General features: G+C 47.5%; 1 protein-coding gene, 1 long non-coding RNA gene and 1 pseudogene across 4 annotated transcripts in view; 2 read left to right on the plus strand and 1 right to left on the minus strand.

Moving 5' to 3' along the window:
* Nucleotides 1-5246, minus strand: part of Serpinf1 (serpin family F member 1) — a 13169-nt gene extending 7923 nt beyond the window's left edge. Inside the window, exons 1-2 of the mRNA XM_021175753.1 lie at nt 5123-5246; nt 515-602 (exon numbers count right to left, since the gene is read on the minus strand). Coding sequence (XP_021031412.1) covers nt 515-595 — 81 coding nt within the window. The 5' untranslated portion in view covers nt 596-602; nt 5123-5246. The remainder of the gene's footprint in view (nt 1-514; nt 603-5122) is intronic.
* A 309-nt stretch (nt 5247-5555) lies between these two features.
* LOC110304394 lies at nt 5556-13275 on the plus strand. Of its 3 annotated transcripts, none has more exons than XR_002379077.2 (4): nt 5556-5825; nt 6441-6511; nt 6829-6952; nt 8673-8987. It is a non-coding gene; the product is annotated as an uncharacterized LOC110304394 (long non-coding RNA). The 3 variants fall into 3 exon arrangements; XR_003838057.1 differs by lacking the exon at nt 5556-5825 and adding an exon at nt 12879-13275 and having other exon boundaries at nt 6080-6511; nt 8673-8870; XR_003838056.1 differs by lacking the exon at nt 5556-5825 and having other exon boundaries at nt 6080-6511.
* Nucleotides 10227-12582, plus strand: LOC110304393 (annotated as a pseudogene).
* Nucleotides 13276-14114: the final 839 nt, after the last annotated feature.

Here is a 14114-nt window from a genome sequence, read left to right on the forward strand (position 1 = left end):
CATGTGGTTGCTGGGATTTGAACTCTGGACCTTTGGAAGAGCAGTCGGGTGCTCTTACCCACTGAGCCATCTCACCAGCCCGGATTTTTAGATTTTAATCTGTACCTACCAACCTCAAAGGAAGTGTCCATGGATAGAGCTCAGTACTACATCACGTGTGTAACATGTGTGAGGGCCTGGGCTTCACCCCCAACAGAGAAGGGGGAGTTAGTAGGTGAGGAATAAGTGACTGGCTAGTGGCAAGACAGTATTGTCTAAGGTCACTAAGCCTTAAGCCACACTTAAAGCCCACAACCCAGGTCTAATATGCCCAGCCCCCTTGTCCTTGTGTGACATGACCCCACCCCTACTTCCTCCGTATAGTGGCAGCTCCTCTGAAAGGAGAGGGAAGATATTCTTGTCTCGATGTTAAAGTAACCAAGGCCTAGAAGAGTGAAGGCCAAAACCCACCCTGGATCCAGGACTGCCTCCCTGCACTGTCTCTTCTGCTGTCCCACCTACCCACCCTACTGACCTCAGAGCTGCTGGGGACATTCTGGCTGCTGCCGTGCCCGAGCAGGGCTCCAGTCCAGAGGAGTAGCACCAGGGCCTGCATCCCGGAACTACAAGAGAAACAAGAGAGCAAACGACTCCCCTCACCCACACCCTCCCCTGCCACTGCACACTGCCCAGGGACAAGAGTCAGGCAGAGTGAGCCCTTCCCCTCCCTCCAGCTCTCAGCCCCAAGTGGACCCTTGGCTTGAGGTCTGCCATCCCTGACCTGCCCCTGCACTCCTCCTTGAGCTGTGCCCCCATGTTGGTCTCCTATCAGGAGACCCACCTTCCCATCTAAGCTCCAGCACAGGGAAGACCCAGCAGCAGGCTCTTCAGGCCCCAAGACAATGCTCTAGCACAAACACACACCAAGGCTTTTCCGTGGAGGCACACGGCCAGCTCCTTTGGTAGGATTTGGAACCCTGTCTCAGGATGGGAGCAGAGCCCAGGTCATAGACTTACAGAACACCTGGTCTGGTCCTGCTATCCACCATTAGTTCTCTGACCAAAGCCTATGTTAAAGACACACACACACACACACACACACACACACACACACAAACACACACACTTTCTTTTAGGTAGGTTCTTGTGTATGTAGCCCAGGCTAGCCTTGAAGTTGCAGCTACCCTACTCCATTTGCCTCCTGAGTACTACAATTCCAGATGTGAGCCATCATGCCTGACTTGACTCCCTTCTTCTATTTCAAGAGCAATTCTTAGTTAAGAGGGTATGAACCAGGGCCACACTGCCTGGGACCAAACCTGGTCTCTGGGACTTCATAGCTATCTAAAGAATAAAGCCCTACTTGTATAGTATAGTATAGTATAGTATAGTATAGTATAGTATTGTACTGTATAGTATTGTATTGTATAGTATAGTACTGTATAGTATTGTAGAGTATAGTATTGTATAGTATTGTATAGTATAGTATAGTATTGTATAGTATAGTACTGTATAGTATTGTAGAGTATAGTATTGTATAGTATTGTATAGTATAGTATAGTATTGTATAGTATAGTACTGTATTGTATTGTATAGTATAGTATTGTATAGTATAGTATAATATTGTATAGTATAGTATAGTATTGTATAGTATAGTATTGTATAGTATAGTACTGTATAGTATTGTATAGTATAGTATTGTATTGTATAGTATAGTATAATATTGTATAGTATAGTATAATATTGTATAGTATAGTATAGTATAGTATTGTGTAGTATAGTACTGTATAGTATTGTACTGTATAGTATAGTATTGTATAGTATAGTACTGTATTGTATAGTATTGTATTGTATAGTACTGTATTGTATAGTATTGTATTGTATTGTATAGTATAGTATTGTATAGTATAGTATAGTATTGTATAGTATAGTACTGTATAGTATAGTGTTGTATAGTATTGTATTGTATAGTATAGTACAGTATAGTATTGTATAGTATAGTATTGTATTGTATAGTATAGTATAGTATTGTATTGTATAGTATAGTATAGTATAGTATTGTGTAGTATAGTACTGTATAGTATTGTATAGTATAGTATTGTACTGTATAGTATAGTATAGTACTGTATAGTATTGTATTGTATAGTATAGTATTGTATTGTATAGTATAATATAGTATAGTATAGTATTGTATAGTATAGTATTGTATAGTATAGTATAGTATAGTATTGTATAGTATAGTATAGTATTGTATAGTATAGGATAGGATAGGATAGGATAGGATAGGATAGGATAGGATAGGATTGTATAGTATAGTATAGTATTGTATAGTATAGTATAGTATAGTATAGTATAGTATAGTATAGTATAGTATACAAGTTCTCTGTATAAAGTATAGTAGTATTGACCTACTTCTATGAGGGTTACATTTTAGAACATCTCTCCTTTTTTTCCTTTTTGAGACAATCATACTGTATTTAGGCTCCCCTTGAACGTGTGATCCTTCTGCCTCTGCCTCCCAAGTGCTGAGGTTACAGGCGTGCACAGTCACATCTGCCTACACAATGTCTTAGCAGCCCTTAGCAGTGCCCTCAACTGTCCCTTTAGCTGGCTTCTCTTGTGCAGGGCTATGTCTTCTTCCCCTTCCTAGCATGGAGATGGCTCTTAGCCCCAGAGCCTTCCTTCCTTCAGGTTAAACAGCACCAGTTTTTGGTGGGACCTCCCATTTCCCTCTATCTCCCTAAGCAATGACCTTTTCTGCTCTGTCTCTCATCTGGCACTTGGACCACAAGACAAAACTGCAGCCTGGGCTGTGTGTCCTCGCACATCATTCCTGTGCCCCCCTGGAGTCAGGTCTAGGGGAGGAAGACAGGGTTCACGACTCAGAAAAGACCACTGACTGTCCTAGTGTGCCCTCACCCATCCTATAGCACGCACATGCTGATGTGCCCCCTCCGCTCCATCAACATCGTCTCACATACACGTGCCCTCCCTTGCCAGACACATGCATCACTAACTTTTCTGACTTCCCAGAAAAATATCTGATCTGAGAAGTTAGGAGTCTGCTATCATCGGCTACGGTCCTTAAAATTAAGTCAGACAATCCATGGGACGGCTATAGTGCGTGAAGGGCAACAACGGGAAGACTCCTCGTTCCTCGTTCACTCTGCTTTTGGCAGCACCACCAGCAGGAACCAACCTGGCTCTCCCTAACCCCTCATCTATAGCAGGTCTCCCAGTGGGAATTTTAGGGACCTCTGTGTTCTCATCCAGGGGCACTGCCACCCAGCTGCTCAGGAGAGACCCCTTAGAACAACAGAGAAATCAATGCAGATTTAGGCTTCTTGTCTACCCTTCCCAGCCCCTCCCATCACAGGCAGCAGCCTCCCTTGGCTGAGCCTCAGGAGGCTGATTTATCAGAGAGGTGCTCAGAGAGGCACCTCTGGTCCCTCTGGGTAGGTAGCAACTGAGACATGAGGAGGTGGTCACCCTGGACATCCTCTTCCAGGAAGTAAATGAGGTACCCTTGCAGATGGGACCCCCTGAAGTTCCTCCCGGGGGCGGGGGTGGTGGTGGTGGGAGTCTAAGTCACAGATCTTTGTTACCACGTGGTTAGACTGAGGACTGAATCTGAGGTGGGAAATCTGATGTGCATGGGGAAACACAGAGGTCCAATGCTGGCCAAGAGCTACAAGCAGGGACAGGTGCTAGGGGGGTGTCTGAATGTTCCACCCCAAGCCACAGGAATAACGGAAATGGAGACCCTAAAGGGCAGAAAGTGAGGGTGTGCAGCAGGGGCTACACAGGACACATGCAAGGCCCTGGCTGCAATAACTGGATTGGGGAGGCAGTTATTGGCTAGCCAGGGGCACCAGGACAGTGATGCCATCCTGTCCAAAGGGCAGTGTCCAAGCCAGATTTCTAGGCTCCAGGGGGAGGAGGGTCCGGGGAGAGGGGTCAAGATTCTCCCTCTCTGAGTCAAGGTTGGCCTTCCCATGTGCCCCAAATCAGGAGGCACAGAAACTGGGATGTTGTGGTCTCACATCCAAGCTGAGAAGACAAGTGGGAGCCAGTACATGTGTTTCAGATTAAACCCAGTCGGAGACAAACACATTGCTCCTCCTCCTCCCAGAGCCAAGCTGCCTTCAAGCCACATGGCAGTGACCATGCGGACAGTGCAGGGGAGGACACCTCTCTCTCCACTGGCTCAAGGACTGTTTCCAGGGGTTCAGTCTGGCTGGCTCATGGCTACGCCGCTCACCCCCTGGACAGTTTGGGGTTTTTCCCTCCTGAAATCTTGGGATCTGAATCAGCCTGAGATACCCCATAATTGTACCTCCCAACACCCCCAGAAAGGTCAGCCCTGCAGAACAGAACTCTTTGGTCCCCACCCATCCCCCTCAGCCCTGGGGGCTGAACTGATGGGCAGCTAAGGTCCAGACAGTGGCTGGCTCTTGGAAAGCCTGTCTCTTTCTTTTGACTCAGACCACTCCCTGCCGTGGCTTACATCAGGAGGTGCAAGGGCTGCAGGAGGGCAGCCAGACCCCACAAACCAGCTAGGCTAAATGGTGCTTATTGTTCGCAAGAGGCCGTGACCTCATTTGTCTCTCAGCTCTCTTGGTAAGAGAGAATGAGAGGAAGCTGGACAGAGAACCTAGCAGGCCTCAGGCAGCCCACTGCTCCTTGCTGTAAGGGAACCAGCGATCCGAATGGAGTCAGGCTGGGCTGCAGGAAGCTCACCTTCCTTTCTCACTGCTGGTGGAAGCAACTTCAAGAAGAACCCAGCCTATGGGACTATAGCCCCTCCGGGGTACTGCTGAGTCCAGTCCCAGAGCTTAGCTCCCTGCTTCCCATCACCCACCACCACATCCTTTCCCAACACCATTCAAAACCACAGTCCAGCCTCTCCTATTGGTATACAGTGAACGGCTAATAGAGTCCTGGGCCTCTGTCCCCCCAATTCTCTCTCCCCTCTCATCTGTTCACCTTGGTTCCTAAACTGCAGGGGCTACTATAACCCTACCTCCACTTCCTTGCACCCCTCTTTTCTGCTCTCTGGGGTGCCCCTGCCACTCCCAGTCCCTCTAGCCAGGGAGCCTCTTCCATATCTGTCTTCCCCAGGCTAGACCAGGCGCTGCCTTACCTGTGGTCGGCTGCAGCTTCTCTCACAGCCTGCACTCTGAGGGGCTCCAGCAAGCAGTGAAGGGAGTAGCTGCCTCTCAACCAGCGTCCAGCAGGCTTCAGATTACAGCTACTCCTTTCTTAAAGTGACCTGACTCCATTTGGAATCTGTGATTGCATCATTGTCTGGTGTTAACTTTAACCCACTGCTGCCCTTCTGCCATGTGGCTCCAAGACCACATGTTGGCCAACCTCCTCTCCCACCACATCTCCCTTGGACCTTTATCTCTCTTCATTGGGACCCTCCACATGATGGCTAACTTCAGGGGCACTTGGGCCAGCCTGGGGTAGGTCATGAGTCTGAACTTGAACATCTGAAAGGATTGGCTGAGAGGCAGGCTGCATGGAGAGACTGTGAGCTGGCAGGTATGGAGACACTGGGTTCTTCCAGGTGCTTGGCTCTGGCTCTGGCTCTCCCTGCAGGTGGGAGCAGGGTGATTCTCCTCCCTCCCTCTCCTGGAAAATGAAGGAATGGGACTGTTCCTGATGGCTCTGAAGGTTCCAAAGGACAGTGGGGTGGGGATTAGAGAGTTGGCCCAGTGCTTAAGGGCACGGGCTGCTCTCGCAGAGGACCTGAGTTCTGTTCACAGCTCACATACCAAGGACTTGCAACTGCCTGGAACTCCAGCTCCAGAGAATCTGATGCTATCTCCTGGCCTCATCAGGTATGAGAGAGAGAGAGAGAGAGAGAGAGAGAGAGAGAGAGAGAGAGAGAGAGAGAGAGAGAGAATGGATAAAAGGTTAGCCCAGTGGTGGTGGCACACACCTTTAATTCCAACACTTGAGAGGCAGAGGCAGGTGGAGCTCTGTGGGTTTGAGGCCAGCTTGGTTTACAGTGTAAGTTTCAGAATAGCCAGGGCTACACAGAGAAACCCTGTCTTGAAGAAGAAAAAAAAAAATACACACACACAAATAAGATCTTTAAGAAGAAAAGAAAGGATAGTGGGGAGACATCTGAGCAGAGGAAGAAATGGGGTGAGCAGGACACCCACCCTCAGAGGAGGCCCTCACTGGAGGCGTCTGCACAGGAGAACACTTGCACTCAGCTTGCCCTGGGGCGTTAGAACTCAGAATTCAGTTTCAAAGCTAAAGCACTGACAGGAGCAGTGACTGGGGACCCCAGGTTGAATCCCCCCTTTATCTAAAATGAGTAAGAACAAAAAAACCAAAAGTGTTTGGGATTTGGAATCTGGACTATTTGCATCTACATAAGAGGTCTTGGGAGGAAACCCAGTTCTAACCCTGAAATTCATCAGTTTCCTATACTGCTGACTCCACAGGGGCTGAAGGTAATCTCAATGTTTTCATAACTGGTGTGGTGCCACTTGCTCATGATCCCAACACTTGGAAGGTAGGTCAGAAGTTCAAGAGCAGCCTTGACTACTCAGTGAATTTGAGGCTAGCCTGGGCTCCATGAAAACTCATAAAACAATGAAAGAAAAGAAAAGGTGGCGAGTGAGGTGGCCCGTCAGGTAAAAGTGCCAACCACCTCGCCTGAAAGCCCGAGCTGTACCCACAGCCTCTACATGGAAGGCCAACTTCAACATGTGGTCCTCTGCCCTCTGCGTGCACCATGGCTCGTGCACCCCCACACCTACCCACCCACACGACATAAATAGTTGTAATGATTAGTTTCTGAAGAACAATATTTTCGTTGATCTTGTTTAGGGAACAAAGTTCGTGCACATTGAACTGTCGACCGTGTAGTACAGGATCCGCTCCAGGGAGCTAAAGATTTTGAGATGTTTCATGTTGCAGCTACTCTGATGAACAGTATTGCTTTCCGGGCCAGGTAATGGTGGCATATACCTTGGATTCCAGCAGAAGCTTGGGAGGCAGAAGCATGTAGATCTCTGTGAGTTCGAGACCAGCCTGGTCTACAGAGTGAGTTCCAGGATATCAAAGGCTATACAGAAAAACCCCTATCTCTAAAAAATCACTAATTAAAAAAAATCCTTTCTAAACCTATATAACAAATGTATTCTTGGCTGCCTTAAGAAAGCCCAATGGCCGTTCAGAGAAGGCTCAAAAGAGAAAATTTAGGGGACTCTACAAGCATCCTCAGGAAGGCCACAGAAAGCAGAGCCTGGGCCAGTGAGACTTTGTAGTGGGCAAGGTTCAGCTCTGTAGGAAGAAGAGTGTCAACAGTCAGAGTCCAGCTTTCCATAAAACCTGTGCAGGGCCTCTAGGCAAAGTCCTGTGTTAGGGGCAAAAGCATTTGCAGTCTAAGCCCGGTGACATGAGCTCAATCCTTGGAACCCAGGTGGAAGGAGTGTGCTGACTCCACAAATTTGTCCTCTGATCTATACATGTATGCACGTGTACGCACACTCACATACATGTCCACATGCACACATGCATATACATGCGCATGCACCCACACACAGAGTCAAAAGCAGCTAGAGATGCCCTGTGAAAAATGTCTCATTCAGTCTCCCATCATCCAGTGCCACACTCTGAGTACAGGCGGTGCTGATATCTTTCCAGATTGATCGATCAGTTGATTTGAGACCCGGCCTCACTATGTAGCCCAGGCTGGCCTGGAACTCACAGTGATCCTCTTGCTTCTGCAAGATGAGCCCATCATGACCACCATGTTATTGAAGCAATACCATGCTCTATAAAGCAAACCTAGGCAGGCAGGATGGTGGACTCCTGTAATCTCAGGACTTGAAAAGTAGAAGGGAGATGAGGAATTCACATCAATCTCCCATATGAGTTGGAGGCTGGAGTGGCTGATCCCTGGGCGCTTCTGCCAGCACCTGACCAATGCAGATGCAGATGCTCACAGCCAACCATCAGACTGAGCTCAGGACCCCAGTGAGGGTGCTGGGGGAAGGACTGGAGGAGCAGAGACGGGATTGCAAGCCCATAGGAAGAACAATGTCAGCTGGCCAAACCACCCAGAGCTCCCAGGGACTAGACCATGAACCGAGGAGTACACATGAAGGGATCCATGGCTCCAGATGCATATGTAGCAGAGGACAGCCTTGTCTGACAGCATGGGAGGGGAGGCCATTGATCCTGTGGAGGTTTGATGCCCCAGTGTTGGAGGATGCTGGAGCGGTGGGGCAGGAGTGGGTGGGTAGGTGGGGAGTACCTTCATAGAGGCAAAAGGGATGGGGGAGAAGGCAGATGGGATGGGGGGGGCGTTGTAGAGGGGTAAGAAAGAAAAGAGATGTCTCTGAAAGTAGAAAAGTACTTGTCACTAAGCATGAGGATGTGAGTCAACCCCCAAGCCCCACAGGGTGGAAGGAGAGAAATGAGTCCCACAAGCTATTTTCTGATCTATACGTGCAATCCATGGCATACGCAGAAACACAAAGACAGACAATGAGTAGTTGGGTGTGGTGGTGCACATGTAATTCCATCATTCAGGAGACAGAAGCAGCAGAGTTGTTGGAAATCTAAGGCCAACATAAAGACCTACACCAAAGAAGGACAAGCTATAAGGAAAAAGGTGGATGACCAATGTGACATTAAAGTTAGAAATCTCTCTTCACACTGTGTAGATACTGTAAGAGGAAGAGAAAACGCAGCCACATCAAAAGAGTGTAAATCAACGAGAAAACCAGAAACAACTCAAGAGATGGCTGCAGGGGCCTGAATTATGTTCTCAGAACCTGCATCAAGCCAAGAGAATCAAAACTGTAACTCCAGCTCCCTGGGATCCAGCACCCATTTCTGGCCTCCATCAGCATCACTCACAGGTGTGCACACATACACATCAATAAAAATCAAAACCAGGGATGGAGGGGTAGGGAGGTGCAGGTGGATCTAGGAGGAGCCAAGAGGCACTGGGTGAATACAATAAAAAATTTGGTGCATGGTGGTGCACGCCTTTAATCCCAGCACTCGGGAGGCAGAGTCAGGAGAATTTCTGAGTTCGAGGCCAGCCTGGTCTACAAAGTGAGTTCCAGGACAGCCAGGGCTATACAGAGAAACCCTGTCTCGAACACCCCCCCCCAAAAAAAAAAATTCAAGAGGGCCTGGAGAGACAGCTCAACAGTTAAGAGCATTTGTTGCTGTTATAGAAAACTCTAGCCCAGTTTCCAGCACACACAGGGTGATTCACAACATCATAACTCCATTTCCAGGGGATCCAATGCCTTCTTCTGACCTCTGTGGGCACCAGGATTGCATACAGTGCACAGACATGCACATAGTCAAAATACTCACAAAATAAATCTAGCAAAAAAGTTTTAACTAATAATTTAAGAGAAAAAAATAAAGCCAAGTAATTCTTGGAAGAATCCCAAGGGGACACTAAGTGTATACAAAGGCGTTCCATAGGGTTAGGAGTGAGGCTCAGCAGAGAGCACCTTCCCTGGTGTATGAAAGTCCCTCAGCTGCATGTGGTACCTTTAATCCAGGCTCTCCCGAAGCAGAGGCAGAAGGATTTCTGTGAGTTCAAGGCCAGCCTGGTCTACATAGCTAGTTCCAGGACAGCCAGGGCGATATAACAGAAACATCCTACCTAAAGCCCTACCAAAAAAAGGGGAGACCTGTGGCCAGAGAAATGACTCAGTGGTTAAGAGCATTGACTGCTCTTCCAGAGGTCCTGAGTTGAATTCCCAGATAAAAATTTATTTAAATTTTTATTATTTGTATTATTATTTAAATTTAAATAAATAAGTAAGTAAGTAAAAGGGAGCCTAGGTTGGAGTCCCCAAATCACCAAGAAAAAATGTTATCATTGCTAATAATCAAATTAAGACCATAAGAACTTCTTTTTTTTTTTTTAAAGATTTATTTATTTATTATATGTAAGTACACTGTAGCTGTCTTCACACACTCCAGAAGAGGGCGTCAGATCTCTTTACAGATGGTTGTGAGCCACCATGTGGTTGCTGGGATTTGAACTCTGGACCTTCGGAAGAGCAGTCGGGTGCTCTTACCCACTGAGCCATCTCACCAGCCCAAGAACTTCTTTTTAAAGAATTCTTATTTATTTTATGTATGTAAGAACACTGTAGCTGTCTTCAGACACACCAGAAGAGGGCATTGGATCCCATTACAGATGGTTGTGAGCCACCATGTAGTTGCTGGGAATTGACCTCAGGACCTCTAGAAGAGCAGTCTGTGCTCTTAAGCACTGAGCCATCTCTCCAGCTCTTATCAGGTTGATAAAATTTAATCTTGTGGAGCGCTGAGACCAAGAACTAAAGCTGGGAGATTGAAAAATGCAGACCACTAAGGCCTTGCTCATTTCTCTAGTTCTGATGGGCTCCTGTACCAGGGGTCTTACCAGACCTGTGTCTGCCTCCCTGAGTAGACCAGAGGCCCCATCTAAACAGCCTGCCTGCAGCAGCTCCTCTCTCTAGGTGGACAGATGGGAATTCCAGACCAGTGTCATTTCCCAGGACATCAACACAGCAGCCAAGTTTATTGGTGCTGTGGCTGCCACAGTTGGTGTGGCAGGATCAGGGGCTGGCATTGGCACAGTGCTTGATTATTGGCTATGCCAGGAACCCGTCTCTCAAGCAACAGCTCTTCTCCTATGCCATGCTGGGGTTTGCCCTGTCTGAGGCCATGGGACTCTTCTGTTTGATGGTCACCTTCCTCATCCTCTTCGCCATGTGAGGCTCCCTGGGGTCACTCAGCCGTCCCTGCTGCTTTGACTCCATGCCAGCCCTGGTGCTGGAGTCTACTGAGCTTTACCATTAAACAGCAATGTTTCTCTAAAATAATAATAATAATTAATTAATTAATCATGTGACAACACCAGCGTCCATATGGGCGTGGAAAATGAGGAACTCTACCCATCACACATGGCGACTGTGAAGAACAATGTGACAGAAAATGCTAACATCATGTGTGACCGCATGCAGCAACCCTGACTGTTAAAAGTGGACAAGCCCGAAGCGAAAGCCCAATGTTCTACTTCTAAATGCATGCACCAAACGCCTCCCACAGGACCAGAGGTGCAGCTCTGATAGGGTCCTTGCCTGGCATGCATGAGGCCCTAGATCCCATCCCCCACTCCACCGAAGAATAAAATGAATATGTGGACAAGAGGCATTATTCGCAGGAACATTATAGCTGTCTGGAGGGCCCTCAATTCACTGTGTTCGTGCTGTTCCAGTACCAGTGCCTCCTGGGGCTGCACCTGAAGAAGGGGAATGCTTAAGAGGGCTCTTACCAAGCCAACCGCCACAGATGCATGATGGGAAAGCCTTCTGGAAGCAACTGGCTGCCAAAGGCTCTGGACAAGAGATCACCCTTTACTGGAAGGGTGGTTTCAGTCTCGGTTCTGTGGGATTCCAGGAAATTAGACAACACCGGCAGTCCAACAAACAGATGGTCTAAACTTCCAGGGCACAGTTGGTAGTACTTGCTGCGGAACCAGACAACATGGTACTCCCATACAACAAACAAAAAAGCAGAGAGAGAGACAGAGACAAAGACAGAGAGAGAGACAGAGAAAGAGACAGAGAAAGAAACAGAGAGAGAGTCTAAAGAGAGTCAGGGTCTCAGGACTGAGGGTATAGTCTACTGTAGAGCATTTCCTCAGCATATTATATAAGACCCTGGATTCAATCTGAACACAGGAAAAAAAGGAAGGGGGCTTCAATTATTTCAAATTCTCCTTTTTGTGACACACCCCTAAAGTCACTGCCCACTTCCCTCACCGCCATGACCTAAGGAGCTGTTTGCTCTTATGTCTACACAGTCTCGGCTCCCACTTCCTCCTCCCCTCTGCTTCTGTGCTCATCTCCTCTGAAACGACTGCAGCAAGTGACTTGTGTTGACTGCCACACGGAAACTGTCCTCAGTAGCAGGCAGCAGAGCAGAGCTCTGTCTTCTCGGAGCTCCTTCTGTCTCGTCGCCATTTTCTCCCACCTTAAGTACCCTATCTTCTCTGTCTCTGCTTGTTGATCCTTGAACCCTTTTCCTTTCTATGAACAGAATATCTCCTTAAAGGATCTCTTCTAGTTCAGGGTCCCCCTGCCCCACTGTGGACAAAACCCAGGGCCTTGCACATGCTCAGCAGGAGCTCCATCTAGCCTCTAGCTCCATGACTTAAAGCATCTCTCTGCTGTCAAATATACACTTCCAGCCCTTACCAAAATATTCAGTCAACTCCTTGCCATTCAAAATGGATGACCTCAAAGCCAGAGTCAGCGGTGCCATGCCTCCCAGATCCATCCACTTGGTAGCCCAGGAATGAACTCACAGGACACTTCCAACAGCAAGACTGGATGCTACTAATTAGCTCAAGTGACAGAAATAACTCTAATTTTTCCCAGGCAAAATGGGGCGTGTGATTGTCCTGTATCAGAGGGACATTGCCATTATAACATGTTTAAAGAGCAAATCTCCCAACCACCCTACAATTGTTCTGCTTCCTGGCTTGGTCAAAGGCACCACCCCTACCCATTTCTTATGGGAACTTAGGAATTAAAAGGACAAATCCCGTCATCCTTGAGTCTGTTGTTCTCTTATCCCCTGTGGTCTAGCTGCAAATTCTGACTTTGATCTGCACCCTGGGTAGGCAAACCAACCAGCCTTTTTTTTTTCTTTTTTTTTTTTTTTTTGGTTTTTTGAGACAGGGTTTCTCTGTATAGCCCTGGCTGTCCTGGAACTCACTTTGTAGACCAGACTGGCCTCAAACTCAGAAATCCGCCTGCCTCTGCCTCCTTAGTGCTGGGATTAAAGACGTGTGCCACCACACCCAGCTCCAACCAGCCTTCTTGTTCCTACTTCATCCCATTCAGAAGCCACGTGAGCCTTCCACAGCCAAGCTCAGACCCAGCATCTCCAAGTTCAAGGCTTCCGGGTGAAGGGGCATTGCTGTACACAACATGGGCTAACCTCCAAAATGTGAGGCAAGACACCCGATAAGAACAAGAGTCTGTAAACTGAGCTAGAACATAGCTCAGTGGTACAATGTTGGGTTTAATCCCCAGAACTTCCAGGCTGGGGCAAGGCATGGGGACAGAAAAAAGACTTTATAATTCATTTTTGCAAAACAAAAAGCTGGGAGAAGGGGCCAGCAAGATGGCTAAGCAGGTGAAGAAGCTTGCTGCCAAGGCCAAGGGCCTGAGTTTGATCCCTGAAACCCACATGGTAAAATAAAAGAACTGACACTTGCGAGTTGTTCTCTCACCTCTACTTAGGCATTATGGCACAAGTGCATGCTCGTGCTCATGCTCACGCGCACGCACACACACACACACACACACACTTATAAATAAATAGATAAGTGAGGAAATTGCCAGATGTGGTGGTGCACACCTTTAGTCCCAGCACTTGGGAGGCAGAAGCCAGTAGATCTCTGTGAGTTTGAGGTCAGCCTGGTCTACATAATGAGTAACAGGTAAACTAAGACTACATAGTGAAATCTAGTGTCAAAAGCAAAACCAACAAAACAATACTCAACTAAATAATTAAATAAATAAATAAATGTAAAAAATTTAAATTTCACACACTCACACGCACACACTCACACACACTCACACACACACTCACACACTCATACACACACACACACTCACACACTCACACACTCATACACACACTCACACACTCATACACACACTCACACACTCATACACACACACACTCTCTCTCACACACTCTCTCACACACTCATACACACACACACACACTCACACACACACTCACACACACACACACACTCACACACACACTCACACACATTCACACACACACTAGGGGTCTGGATAGCTGACTCAGTGGTTAGTGTGGTGCTGTTATGCAGGACTGGAGTTCTGTTCCCAGCACCCACAGCAGGCTGTTCTCAACCACCTGTAAATCCATCTCCAGGTCATTTGACACCCTCTTTCTGTCCCCTGAGGGCAACTGCACTCATGGACACATACCCCCCACCCTCCACACACATACACACACATGCATACATACCTACACACACACACACACACACTCACACACACACACACACACACACATATATATATATATATATATAT

Source organism: Mus caroli, chromosome 11 (genome assembly GCF_900094665.2).
Source record: "Mus caroli chromosome 11, CAROLI_EIJ_v1.1, whole genome shotgun sequence".
Classification (NCBI taxonomy): domain Eukaryota; kingdom Metazoa; phylum Chordata; class Mammalia; order Rodentia; family Muridae; genus Mus; species Mus caroli.